General features: G+C 39.7%; 1 protein-coding gene across 2 annotated transcripts in view; it reads right to left on the reverse strand.

The window, feature by feature from the left end:
* The window catches only part of cdh8 (cadherin 8), an 81,675-nt gene that overhangs the window by 7,749 nt on the left and 58,931 nt on the right, over positions 1 to 14,995 (reverse strand). For both annotated transcript variants that reach the window (XM_047581450.1, XM_047581449.1), the window contains exons 5-8: positions 13,997 to 14,164; positions 13,621 to 13,808; positions 8,898 to 9,148; positions 1,964 to 2,100 (exon numbers count right to left, since the gene is read on the reverse strand). In XM_047581450.1, the coding sequence (XP_047437406.1) occupies positions 1,964 to 2,100; positions 8,898 to 9,148; positions 13,621 to 13,808; positions 13,997 to 14,164 (744 nt within the window). The remainder of the gene's footprint in view (positions 1 to 1,963; positions 2,101 to 8,897; positions 9,149 to 13,620; positions 13,809 to 13,996; positions 14,165 to 14,995) is intronic.

A 14,995-nucleotide genomic window follows, 5' to 3' on the forward strand; every position in this document is an offset into this window, starting at 1 on the left:
AATGACAGCATGTGCATTGTCCTTCTTTTTCAGAACATAAATCTAATAACATGAGAATGGATTATGGTCATCTAAATATTTCTTTTCTCTTTATTTTTTCAAAATTCTCTAGAATTAGTTTCATTAAAATCATGCTCATGATTATTTATATTTTATATAGTTTGTTCACGCTAATAGTAGTAATAATAGCACTATCAGTATAGTGTAATAGGAGCCTTAAAGACAGCCAATTTAATTTGATTTCATTTATATAGCACACTTAACACAGACCGTAGGCTGAACACAGCAAGAAAAGGTGTAAAGGAAAAAGAAATACATTTTCCAAAATAAGAAGAGAACACAGCTCAAGTCCATGGACTCATCAGAGTCGGTCAGAAAGCATTTTGTCTTTATCTTTCTAAAGTCACTGAACACAAAATGCTGTCGCGTCAAAGATTCAGAGTGTAATGAGATTATCTCGGCTGCATTTCATTGTTTAAGAATTATAATAACACCAGTTATGCCTGTTATGCTCTATTTCAAAAGTAAGATAGTCACACTTTAGCTGGCATCATGATTATGAGCAGTTGCCAAAAAGGAGTAATATACATTTACTTTATTATATAAAACCTTTTACAAATCTCAATTTCATTACCATTATATTTATTTTTTTATGAGATGAAGCAGTTGACAAGCCGCACTAAAAATTCAAGGCCTTCAGCCCCCCTAGGAGACAAGTTAAAAAAGAGGTAAGCAGTGAGGTGAGTGGGAATTGACAGTCTGATAGACAGTGATAGATGGATAAGAGAAAAGGGAGGATGAGGCCCCTCCCTCACAAGTGATTTCCCCCCAGTAGCAGACAGGGAATAGAATCTGATTAGTCAGATGTCAACTGGTGCAAGGCAGCAGAACGCAATGCTGTTTGGGTGGCAAATGGCATCGGGATAGAGCTGGGAACACATCTATTCCTTTTCACGCCAGAGAAGACACCGACTTCACCTCTCCATCCGTGAAGAGTAGCAAAACTGCCATATTTATTTTGGAAAATTCCTATTAGGTGTTCAGATTCCACTATCTCAGGCCACAGTTATTTTGCCAAGAGGCATGAAAATGTACTTTCAATGTATGGGTGCGTAACATGACAAGGCAACCAATTTATCAAATGAGACACATCCAGTTTCTCCAACAGGCTGCTCCAACGATGGGATTTGTCTGTACTGCATGGTAAAAACATTATGACAGTGTTTAGGCTTCCATTTGTTTTGAAAATTAATGTGTGTTCCCTTTGATTAAGGGAAGAAAGGGACAGATAAAGAAAGAGACAGAGAGAGGAGGGAGGGACAGAGCACAAGCAGACAGAAAAAGTTACAAGCCGTTTAAATTTCTATTCCAATAGCTTAAAGGGGTACATTAAGCTTTATCACAATATACAGCCGCCCTGAAACAATCAGTATGCAAATAAAGCCTTACATATGGTTGGAGCTGTTTGTAGCTCTGCCGGCAAGATTTTCTACGTAGTCAGTGAGTTTTGCGGTTCGCAGATGTTCTTTAATCTGTAATGGATACTGGCATTGGAGCAATCCACTCTGGAGCATGTCTTTAAAACTGTTTATTTGATACGTCTTAATGTTCTTGCTCTTCCACAAATTGACTACTGAGCTGTTTAATTCAATCAAAACTCAGCAAATTAACGTATTTAATGCCTCTGTGGATTCAAATGCTAATTGTTTGTGCCATACTCTCGGAGTGATTAAATGTGCGAGTTTACAAGCAGAGCAGAGGATTGTGTGCAGCAGGTCAGTGATTCCTTTGACTGAGACAACCTGTGAAGTCACTCCAAGGAAGAAGATATTGCGTATTTGGTTTTTTAAACATGCGTGCCAATGAATGTCTAATAGTATCCTGACTTTGAAAACAGGACATTACAATTCAGGAGGAACATCATGCTCAGTGTGGGAGAACAGAGTCAGGAAAGGTTACTTACTGACTTCTGTAGCGGTTACTGTGATGTTGTGCCACATGTCTGTCTCCCGGTCCAGTGGTTTGGCTAGTGTGATCTTCCCATTGTCCACATTAATGTTGAACTGCCTCTCCAGATCTGTGTGACGATCAATGAAGTACCTGCAAAGATACATAATCATCAGAAATTTGAGCCACAATACTTTAGTGACAGCACTGCCCAAGCGCCTTTTGCAGTCCTTCGGCTGCTGTGGCAACAACGGCCTTATTCATCAAAAAGAGAACTCTGTAGAACAATGCATAATAAAATGCAGGGGAAACAATTGTCATCCGAGGAATTCTAACAACCTTCATATAAGCAGCAGGGGGCATTAAAGCTTAATAAGGTCCGAGAGGGCCTCCCCTGAAACCCAGTGACGCCTACCTCCAGGGAAAAAGACAATTAGTGCATGTTATGTCAGGGTAAGAGATGTGGTGCTGTTAACCCTGTTTTGGATCTGTCAACACTCAATGGCTCCCAAAGGCGTTGCATTAATGAGTTAGGACAGGACTGTGACACACAAACTCTCACAACAGAGAGGAGGGGGCAGAGGGAATAATGGGTATAATGGAGATGAACCACTGACCCGTCTGAGAGTAATTTTAGCAAAATGGACTCTATTCACTTTTTATAAATAAACAAAAAGCACATTTCTGCATTTTTTTTTTTTTTTTTTTTACATTTGTCTGCATTCTATGTCTCTGTGACCCTGTCTGTGACAGACTGACAACTTGTGCAGTCTTAAAAATACAGTGGCAACACTTAGAACTCTCTAAAATAAAATCAAGCAGTGGGTATGAAATTGAAATGCACATAAAAGAGAATTTTCAGATGCCACTTGAAGCTGTGAAATGGCTCTTTCATGTTGCAACACGCACAGTGCCAATTCTTGGGACAAGCCCACACAGTGCTGGCTAAAAAAGATTCTGCCATTATGGGTCATCTTTGGTTTCACGCGTTTCCTGTGCCACCGCATGTGATTGTCATAAAGATCCTACTCACCCTAAACAAAAGGATGCAGTGATACAAATGAGCTAATTACACCATGTCCTGCACATCTATCCCCATACCTTCAGGACAATCTGTCTGCACTCCTTTCTCTAAGTCTGACTCCCACATCCTTCCTCACAATGTCCCCCCTCTGTGTGAGATATTTTTTTCTTCTTTTCCATCCAGCTGGGTCTCAAACTCTTCCAAATCTAATCCCCCAATTCAATTTTTAGCGAAACCCCTCCCCGATGCGGACATTCCCTAGCCACCAGGCTTCCCCTGCTCAGCCCCTGTCTACCTTCTTTCCTCACACCGGGTCTCATAACATCTCCTATTAGAACTGCTCATCCCTGTCTCTGCAGACCTGTTGGCAGGACCCCTGTAGTATATATTTGAGAAAAAAAAGGAGGAAGAGGGAGGAACAGATGCAAGGGAGGGAAAGAGAAACAGCGAATAAGCTCTAGAAAATGCAAAGACAAAGTCGCAACAACTGTTTATGTGAAGCAGGGTGCTGCTTATACAAGACTATAGGAAATGAAATAAATAAACCACTGGCCCAGATTCCAATTGTTGGGGAGATGTACCGAGCCGTGACATTTCCATTTTTGAGATGAAATGGTGTAAAATCCTCTAGACGCCGGGCTGGGAGAGGTCCATAAGGACCCCCACCCCCTCTTCTCTTTCTCTCTTGCCCTGCAGACGCAGAGCACTTTCAAGACAGGCAGACAGCAGCAAACCACCTGGGAGCAGCCTCTCTCCTGCAGACTGAGTGGAGCCCAGTCAAACTCTGACAGCCTCACGTGGAAGCGAGGAGACAGACCCTGAAATGTTCTGCCACCTGTCACTCATACTGACAACGCGATGTGAAAAGAATTAAAAGCAAAAAAAAAAAAAAAAAATGATATCCAGCATTACACGTGCGCAGTTTTCCTGAGTGTGATGTGAGACTGGGTGCCAATGTGCGTCTGTGTGTTTGTATCAGCTCGTATCAGTTTTGCTTTATCTTTCACAGCCCTTTTAAAGAGCAGCGGGCTGACCTCAGTCTAACAGTTGAACAGCATGTTGTGATGGTTTGTGCCAAATGTTTTACAGCAGCTCTCGCACAACTGATACAGCAGACATCCAGAAATATCCAGCCTAATAATTAACATGTGTCAGTGAGAAAGAGGAAATACAATCAGTGAGAATATTACAAATGTTTCCACACATTTTTTTAATTTTTCCATGTGTGCCTGTCTATCAAATATCTCTCTATTCGCGGTGGCCGTCATTGCTCATGATAATTACGCAGTACGTGTCCATTGCAAACAGAACATACTAAAAAAAAATAAATAAATAAAGACTTGCTGTTGCATGGGGTCTTCATTACAATGAGGACAAGTATGGCAAAACTCTGGCATTTTCTGTTGTGTAAATCCATCTGTGTGACTGAGTCTATTGCAATATTTATAAAACATCATCAGATTATGGCTTTCCACATTGCTGCTAATGGGAACTCAACATTTCCTGCTGCTACATGTCACATTAAAAGAATTAAACTGGAAAAAAAAATACATCATAAAGTCAAAAATGTTTCCACAAAAAAAGAATAACAGTCTTATCAGACAGTCAACAGCAAATACATTTCAGGGAGCAGAACAAGAAGCCACCTCCACCTCCTCTGCAGGAAACCATCTCCTTTCACTGCATTCTGTGCCCAGTCACAGACTCATACTATGTGCAGCATAAATTCACATCACTGCTGCTCACAAAATTATTAAAAATGTCAAAATATTATATGACTCCCTTAACAAAACGACAATAATTTGCTTGACTGCACCAAGAATTGTATGACCTACACAGTATTAAAGCGCACCAGTAACTACAGCAGTTGCAAAATCAACCAGGACTCAATTAGGATTCTAAAATAGCTTCTAAATTGGAAATAGAAGCATCTTTGCATGATAACAAATATTGTGTAATAATAGTGTTAAGATCAGGAAGTCAGGAAACAGAAGACACATTGATTTCTATTTTAGAATTTCCAACATTAGGGACCATAAACCTTTAGATCAAGCAAAGGTGTTTTTTTTAATTTATTTTTTATTTATTTATGGTTATACTAAATATATACTAAAGCTTACATTTTGGAGTAAAATAAATAAATTATTTTGGGCTTTCTAGTGGCCAAATCATAATATAGAACAAATGCTTTAAATAACAAAATGAATCTCTTGTTGAACCAATGTACAAAGCCACACACACACACACACACACACACACACACACACACACACACACACACACACACATACACACACACACACACACAAACACACACACACACACACACAATATCAGCCATGCATCTGTATCAGTGTATGTCCTGCAAACTGTAAAAGTTAAGCAGCCATGGAAATATTTCTGTGGATCTGTTTTGGTGTATTTTTCTTTTTGTTTCAAAGTGTGAATTTGTGTGAATGTGTGTATCTGAGTGACCGAGTGCCTGTACAAGTTGGAGGAAGAAGAGGTGAAAAGATCAAGAACATTTTTTTCCACAGAGAACAAATGCCTCTGACATTCCCGCTTGTTATTAGGTCAGTAATTCCACAGGGAAGATCACAGATGTAGAACTAATTTTGCTGTCGCCTGAATGCTGACCATTTGTGTTTCAACACTACATTTTATTCAGGTTTCTTCCCAGGACCCCCCTCCCTTTTTTTTTTTACTATGGAAGGTGGAAGCTATTTTTCTCTAGATAAAATCACCTTCTAATATAAAACATACATACAACATAAAATAAAAATTCATCCCAGTAGACTGGAAGGCCTTATCCTAAATGACATAAAATTTCCATTAGTTTAAAAACTCTCTCCTTTACTTGACACTTTGTATTATCATATGCAGCATGTCAGCTGTCAGCCGTGCTATAACAACAATGAAAAGTCAGCAGAAAAAAAAAGCTTTACAGAATTCCATCGTGTTCCTGTAATTTTCCCCAAGAAGCTAAAAGAAGAAAAAGCGAATAAAGACAAAGATGGAAATCAAACTTGTTTAAGATTCAAACAAATTCTGGCAATCCCTGTAACAGTATCATTATTTTGGAATAAAATACACTCAGGGTGTTCTCTGAAATACAGCAGTTCATGTCAGACAACCTTAGTGACTGCCAGATGTCACATTGCTTTTTATTCGTGATCAGTCAGGTAGAAAACGACAGAGCACAGGCTCCAGAGAGAAGCAATACTGAGGGAGTATTTCATGGAGTGCACCTGAAATGTTATTGGTTGGATGCATTAAGTACAGCTAAGGGGTTGTTTGTCTCCTGAGTGCAAAGGACATAGCAGCCCACCAGAGCACTTGCCCCGAGTGGTTTAGACTCAGACAGGTTTGGTCTGGTGTAGCGGGTGTGGGGGGGATTAAGAAGGAGAGCGAATCTAATCAAAGGGGTTGAACCAAGAGCTTGTTCAGAAGGTGGCTGGACAGCGTTCACTAATGCTGCTATTACTGCTGCCACTCCACAGGTATAGATCCACCGGCACTAACTACAGTTTTCTTTTGGTGAACCTGTTCTCTCATCAATTTCTAAAACACTGAAAATATAACAGTGACAGAAAATGACCGACTTGAAGAGCCCTTTCCATCAACATTTTTAGTATTTTAATTCAATTAAAGTTGAATAGGAAGAAACCTTGAACTTCACCAAAACTTTATCAAAGGAAAGACCAAATTCATACATATAAAATTATAAGCATATGCCATTTGGATCATATTCATCATTTAATAGTTGTCAATTAACCTTCAAAAGCTGGCTTCTCCAGTGAGTGACTGTTTGCAGTCAGATTTATGCCAAAGTGATGTGATTGTTCTTGTCTAAACCTGGACAAAGAACCTGGACACCCTGGAGAATAGAAAAAAATACAGCGGCATCGTTCATGTTGTCATGTTGTTTTAGAACAAATAATTGCACAAAGATGAAAACAACAGACAAAATAATTCTAAATATCTGGCTTATTGTGTAGCAGGGCCTTTGTCCAGATTTTCCATTATTTAGAACATTCTTGGGATCTTGTAAGAGGCATCACTGAAGCCTTCTGTCACACAGTATATTTTAAAGGATTAAAATCTCCCACACTCAGATCATTTTATCAGCATAGAGCTCAGAGTTACAGGCTAATGCAAACCATGACTGGAAGTAAAATCAAATGGTCTTTGGTGAGGGTGATTTATTATATTAAGCAGTCTGTGACAATACTCTGTTTCATCTAATCCCCTCATAAAGAAAACACTCAGCGTCTGTGATAGATCATCTTGAGGATTTGTAAGGAGCATAGGGGGTAAAAATGTATGACTGAACTTTAAAGAAAACTGCACCGTGAAAATAATAACTGTATAGTAAATAATATAATAGTATTTATTCTTCTCATGATGATCAGTGAATTGGTGGCATGATGAGAAGTTGACAAAGGATTAATAAAGCATTCTATAAGTTGCTTGATAATTCTTCTTCTGTCTCTTAGAGAGTAAAATTGAAGGTTGGAGAACGAGCTTTATTAAAATAAAAAAAAAGTTTAGCTCTTGAGAGCATTTATGTATTCTGTTTCTCTCACTGCACAAAGCCCTTGAGCAACAACTCATTCTGAACGTTAACACTTCTTGACGAAATTATAAAACTGTCAATTAAAAGCCTAATGAAGACTGTGCAATACTTTCAGATAAAAAGAAGAAAGAGAAGAAAGGAGAAAAATAAACTGCAAACAGGCAAATGACCTGGTTCATGAAAAAAATAAATAAATAAATAAATCAGACTATGACTTCACAGCTCCACACTTTATCATGCACAAAACATTCTACTATTGCCAAGGCAGGATGTTGATATCTGGACAGCTTCATAGCAGCAAATGGGCAAAGAGATCATGTCAGCAGGGTGCTGCCATCTGCGGCCACACTCATTCATTATTTACTCACTTTTCCTTCAGTGATGAGCTGAAAGAAGCAAATAAGGGTGTGGGATGAGAAATAGCTATTAAAACTACAACTATTTCAGAATAAAATGCAATTAAGGAGTGATTACATTTAATGATACGGTGGACTTTTATATGCTTGAGACAGAAGAAGGAAATCAAGTCACTGATTAGTCTCTTTCTCTCTCTCTCAATAAAACGCAGTTGAGCTTCAGCAAACATAGTAGCACCATGACATGAAATAAGGACAAAAGCAAAACATGCCATTATACATGAAATAAACTTCCTTTTCCACGTGGGGAGGTACACCACGCAACCTCAGGTCTCAATCCTTCCGGCAATCTCATCACTAAACATGAGGATGCCACCAGAAAAGGAAAAAAAGAAAGAAAAAAAAAAGTAGAATGAACTAGCCCTGCACTGCACAGCCTCAGCCAATCTATGAAACCCAGCCTGCTCTCTGCTCACCATGCAATTACACACAACCTGTTGAGTGTTGTCCCGGGAATGCGGTCAGCAAGTCACTGGAGAATTAATGAAATGCCAAGATGGAGGGAGAGAAATTGCCTGTATAACCTATCCTCAAGGTGCCCTTGTGGTATTTTCAGAAAAAAAGTCACACAAGAGGAGGAGAGTATGACCAGGCTGGTCATACAATGAAAGAGAAAGTTGTTCTGCCTTCAACTCATAATCTGCCTCTTTTGCACATCTGTGGAAATGAGAACAGTCATTGAGTCGCTTTGCTGCCAGATCTCACTCCACCACCATCTCCAGAGGTCAGGGACATGAAGAGATTTAATTGCATGTCTTGATGTTAACTCTTTCATTAAAACAAGTCATTATAGTGTGAAAAGACTCATTTGTTAACCTAGGTTCTCCATCACTCCCCTAAATTAAGCTGAAGAGTTGCTGTTCTTTGCATGTCGATAAGAAAGGATGAATAGTAAAGGCTGAGATCGTGTTGATCACCATTAACTGCATCTTACCTCACAAGGCTCCCAGTAGAATCTGGATCTCGGGCGGTGACTGTCCCTATGACGGTGTTGATGGGGGCATTCTCATTCACCTCCAGTAAGTACATGGGTTTGGAGAAGACAGGAGGTTCATCCGAGTCTTCTACCACAATCTTCACTGTAGCTGTATCCTTAAAGGGTCCACCGCTGCTGCTTGGCTCAGCGCGGATGTTGGTAGCTTCAACTTTAAGCGTGTAGGCTCGCTTGCTCTCATAGTCTATGGGCTACAAGAGAGAAAAAAACAGAGGATGTCAAAAACAAATTGCTCTATTGCTGCTGGGAATTCATTTGAATGAATGTATTCAGAATAAGGTTCCTCATGTAACGGCACTTGATAAATAATATGTTTATGCTCCTTGGCATTGATCTAACAGTGACACCATTCAATTTAAAATAGTCAATACAAAGGACATGATCACCTTACAATTACATGACACACTGTTATAGATTAACAAGGCCTATATATTCAGGTCACTTGGCATGTGGAGTATTACTCAGCCTGGTAAGGCAGCATTATAATATATTCTGGCTCTGGAGGGAGTCTGAAAATACCCTGATCATGTCACTGGGATTACCTCGGCTTGGTACAAAGTAGGAAAGCCAGCATTACAAACTGGCTGTTTGAAAGATATGCATGCTAGCAATGTAGAGAAGGAGTAATGACAGACACCACAGAGTTTCATCATGGGGAATGCAGAAGTCAGTGTTTTTGGAGCTTGGCTCAGTCTACACGCAGTGAATTTCTTATTACCCATTGAAACTATCTGACCACAAAAGGCTCCCTGTGCGTAAAGACGACTTTAATATTTGACAATAAGATATGTATATTGCATAAAATTCTCTCTTTCTTTTGGAAAAAACTTCAGACACCAACGCAAAACCATACTTTTCTAGTTTTATGTTTTTAGGTTTGCCCTATGAGTTCCAGTTACAATTCCTGAACTTGACCAACTTAACTGCCTCATATCCTAAAAAAACCTGTAGCAGCATTTTAATTTGAATTTATCTGTCACGGTAAATCTGCACAACCTGAAAATGTATCTCAACCTTTATCAGTTTGGTGGAACACAAAGGTGACTGCTAATGCTTTCAGGACAGCAGATGATTAACCCTTTCATACTGCTATCACAACCTGTTCATATGAAATTAATGAGACAGGTGCTTATTCAGGACTATCAATGAAAGGTATGATTTCTGAAAGAAAAACAAAAACATTTTGTAACATGTCATTGTGTGACCGACACATCTGTGTAATCCTACAACTGATGCCTATTGATATGCAACATTTTTTTTTCACGAATCATTAATATTTAAAGGAAAAAGGAAAGTCACAATTTTACTCTCTTGGCATCTCCGTGGACACCATAGACTGTCACAATTTCAGTGAATCACTGAAATCACCTCTAGTCACTCTCATACTACTAGAATAATGGGATCAAGTCACTTCCACAGTCCATAACCAGGATTTATAGGGGAATCAAAACTGGGCCTTGCCGCTTCAGGGGACAAGAGCTGGCATATGGAAGAGAGGAGAACTAAGAGGAGAGAGATGAACAGAACGAGAAATGTATTCAGTTAGAGAAAGAGGGAGTGAGCTAGGGGAAATGTCCCTAAGGTCAGACAGGGCTGTGCTGAGAGCTCTGGGGGCAGAGAGGGCAGGGGGGTGGAATGCCCTCTGGGGGTCTAGTTGGGTGATGGTGGAGGTGATCTGGGCTGCTGCTTAACTCCTGGCATCAGGGCACAGGCACAGACTCGGGAGGCCCAGAAGCCTCTCCAAACCCCACTCTTCCCCAGTCAGAGAAGCCTTGTGGAACACTCATCATTAACCTCGCCTTCTTCATCTCCTCGCCCTCTTCCTCATTTGACACTCACACTCTTCCTCTTTTTTTTTCTGTTTCTCTTGCTCTGATCTTACCGTCTGTGCAGAGAAAGGACATGGGTCGTCCTCAACAACAGATTACACTTTAATTCAGGAGCAGAGCAACGGCCTGTATGACGTGCGGTTGCGTGCAAAAAAAGATTATACCTGCTTCTCACATTTATGTGTGTATAGTATTTGATATTAAATTCATTTAGGAAGACTGACTCACATTGCTTTGCTTTTCCCTTGTCAAGATAATTCAGTAGCATTCCCACATGGCAACACATAGAAACATCTCATTAGATTTGTGTTGTAACGGAGAGCAGTGACAGGAGTGGGTGGGGGGAGGGGGATCACTTTTGCAAGCATATTCAATTATTACCAAATCCACTTTAAAGAAAATATATTGGAAAATGGCTTCTTTAATTGTCCTGATTAAGTTTAATGAAAATGATTTTCAATATCAGTTACAAAATCAAATAAAGCTTCTATCAAGTTGTTCTTTTAAAACAGTATCATACTCTACCCATCCAGGTTGATTTGGATACAAGTCTTATTTTGAGCCATTCAAAGGATTAAACACTGTGCTTTCCATGAATAATCCTGGTACAACCACTTTGGTTTTTATTAGTTTGCATGATGATACTGTTGAACAATCTCTGTTGATTAAGAAATTCCAAAACATCAAAAGCAAAACAGACTTTATGTGGTAAAGGCTGCATCGTCAGGTGCATTGCTGTATTTTCTAAGAAAACAATATGGCTTGACTGAATGACTGTTAAACTGTAAACAGGGACAGCAGACTTAACATTCAGCAACAAAGAAACATTCTTGTTACTCCAGCGTTAACACTCCCTTGCCATCTTGTCCCACCCTGGTGTGCCATTCTTCGGTCTCACTCAAGCATTACCATCACATCAGTATGTACACACGGGCCATTTAGAGACTTCAAAGTTCAGCGTTGACTGCAGGGGTGAAAGCTCAGCATCCCACTAACATCCCTCGACAGGCCTGGGGGCTAGCAGATAAAAAGCTTAAAACTCAAACAGCAAAGAATCTCTCCCCTGGTTTGTGCCTCTCCAGTCTCAGTTTAGATCAATATGTTTTAACCTTGCCGCAAAGGATCTTAATAATGTGCATTCAACATTTTATGGATGTTTATGGACTCATACAGCCGTTGACGGGGACAAGGTGTTTTGGGGAACGAGTTACACTGAGTCTTTTCTTCTGTTACCCTGCTTGGAAGATTCCATTGATGATAATATACAAAAAGAGCACAACCATAACAACTGCTTCTTTTAACTCTTTCCAGCTTGAGACAGCATCATCTAGACTCTGGAGGGATAGAAAAACAGTTAAGTGTGCAAATGTGTTACTGCTTCCCAGCACATTATCATCCATCTCACATTAGTTGTGTTGGCTGCCGGCACAGGGCTACAGAGACAATCCTGAGCAGACATGGTATGAGTGAGTCTCTTAGCAGGACATGGAAGTGGAGGTTGCCTAAAAGACTAACACATTTGACATTTGCTTTGTCAACAGTTAGAGATTTTATGACTTTCTGTCAAGTTTGTTCTGCTGCATGGATGTTGTCTTTTGTGCCAGTGAATTGTGGTCCCAGCAGATTGTCTAAGCTCTTATACATTCCACCTCCCACACAGTTCATTGTTCACACTTTGACAAAGTCACACCACATGTCCTTGGGGTAATGTCATTTTACATCACAACACTATGGCGTAGCGCATTTGAGTGATGTGGAGCTGTTCTCGGCAGACACTGAACCAACCATGACTCAAGACTTAAGAGCACACATCCATCAATCTTGTGTGTGATTCAATATATGCAAACACCTTCTACTTATTCTCTAGACTTAGAATATAGAATACATACATATTTAAATATCACGCTCTGGGTAACTTTGATACCATGTGCTCAAATCTCAGTTGTCCTTGAGATACACATCCATCTAGACTTGCTTGCATGTCACACTTTTATTAAAGTATGTTGTGATTTTCCAATGTCAATTTCACATACTTCTGTGTTGCTTCACAATATGTGACAATCTGTCTTCAACTAAAAGAGTTGGACAAGATGTAATTTCAAAACAGCACCCTGTCGGCAAAATGCATCTCCAGACAAATTTGTCTTGTAATTTTTATGGACAGAAGGTCTGCAAAGTGATATTTAAATTTACAGTTCCTGTTGCTTTTTTTGGTTGTATTTTGTTTTTATACTTTTTTTGCATTTTGTGTTCTTGATTATTTTGGGGTATAAACGTGTTTTTAAAGGTTTTTTTTTAAAAGACCAAAATACTCAGAGCCAGGCTATTCAAGATTTGATAGTTTACTGCTGACCTTCCCTAAAAGCTAGAAAAACCCCTGCAACAATTAACACAGAAGAGCCAGAGCAGTCTGCCCTTATGTTAGCGTTGCATTTAGAATCAAACATCCTCTTCCTCATCTTTCAACATTATTTGCTTGTGTCTTCAAGTCATTAGTCATAGCAGACTGATGTAGCTTGTGCAACGACTTGATTTGCTTATAACACATTTTGTCACAGAAATTTTGTCTCAGTTCCATTAAATCTTCCAGAAAGCCATGACTGTAAAACATAACAGAAAAAAGGAAGACATCCCCATGTGAGGATGCAGACATCATTAATAAGCCTTTGCTTTCCGGACACAGAGTCAAAATGTCTTCTGTGAAAAAGGTTGATGAGTTTGCTAACTTCCATTAGTGAGTGCACCTTGGTAGATGCCTCCAACTCAGCCAATAACTTTCAGAGATAGAGAAAGCGAGTCAATTTAACCTTTTCCTGAAAGTTTCCAGGTCATACCTTTTTTAGTTGTAGAATCCCTTCTTGTGTCTGTGTGTCCGTGACAATCTCAAAAAGGCCTTGTTCATCTCCCTCGATGATGTTGTATGTAGACTTGCCATTCTCACCAATGTCTCGATCATTTGCCTTCACCTTGCCACCCATTTTGCCTATTGGTAGGTCTTCAGGGATCACAAACTCATACAAACCTAGGGAGAAACAGTCATATCGCTTTGGCTTCAAAAAGGTTAATTAAATTAAACTAAATTGTGAAAGCATATTACAGTACTACATCATAACTTTATGACAATTTAGAGAAATACTCAGTAATACTGCAGTAATTAATAATCTCCACTTTATTCAGTTTGGTACCCATAAAGTTTGTGAAGGTACTTACTTTTAGAGAACTTTGGTGGATTGTCATTGATGTCTGTTAGTGTGACAGTGACAGTTGTAGTTCCTGACAAGCCACCCATGTGACCTCCCATGTCCTTAGCCTGAATGACCACCAGATACTCCTCCCTCATCTCCCGATCCATTCCATGGAGAGCAATTTTTATGGTTGCTGGAGGTGGAAACAGTTCATAACACATTAATGCAATTATAAACGTGGCAGATCCACTCTGCACATCAATTTTATGATGCTCATGAGTATGCACAAGCAAGCACAAAGGTATGTAGTCACCTTCATGCCTACCCTACTCCCCAGGTTATAACATGCATTATTTTAGACCATGACTTTACAAAACAAGGACTCTAAAAAGCAAAGGTAAATAATTCCCTGCAGGTTTATTCTCTGAAAAAGCACAGTCCGTGTGAACATTGTGGGGTAGTCATGACTGAGCCAGTCCCAGCCTGAGAATCAGCTGTGTTTGTTTTCGAATGTGTTGTTCTGCCATCCGCAGTCATTTGTATTCTGATTGAGTGTGAATTATGTCTGTCTTGTATAATCTTGAATATTGTATGCAGAATGGACCTTATTGACTCTGCCGCAGCACTGAATATAAAAAGGGCTCAGCAACGGCATATACGGATAATCCACTCAGGAACAGAGGCCTGCAGGATCATCAAATGAATATAAAACCCCTCATAAAAGCCAGGCTTTGGCATGACACCCTGCCTTGGTCCTGAGCTGCCTCAGACAATGATAATATGCGTGGCTATGATGAAAAACATGGGAGGGGTGAGGATGTTGTCTGTGCCTGCATTATATTTCTTGAGATAGAGTTTCCTTAGAGCTGTATTACAATTCCAGGGTCATTTTTTTTTCTTTTAGAGGTCACATACGCACAAATGATCTGAACATCTAGAGAAAGAGACAGAAAGGAGTTGGGCCCCTCAATGCTGTGACTGCACTGGAAGAAGGAGCAATGCCCTTGTTGTATGTTTGTGTTAC

Source organism: Mugil cephalus, chromosome 3 (genome assembly GCF_022458985.1).
Source record: "Mugil cephalus isolate CIBA_MC_2020 chromosome 3, CIBA_Mcephalus_1.1, whole genome shotgun sequence".
NCBI lineage: Eukaryota > Metazoa > Chordata > Actinopteri > Mugiliformes > Mugilidae > Mugil > Mugil cephalus.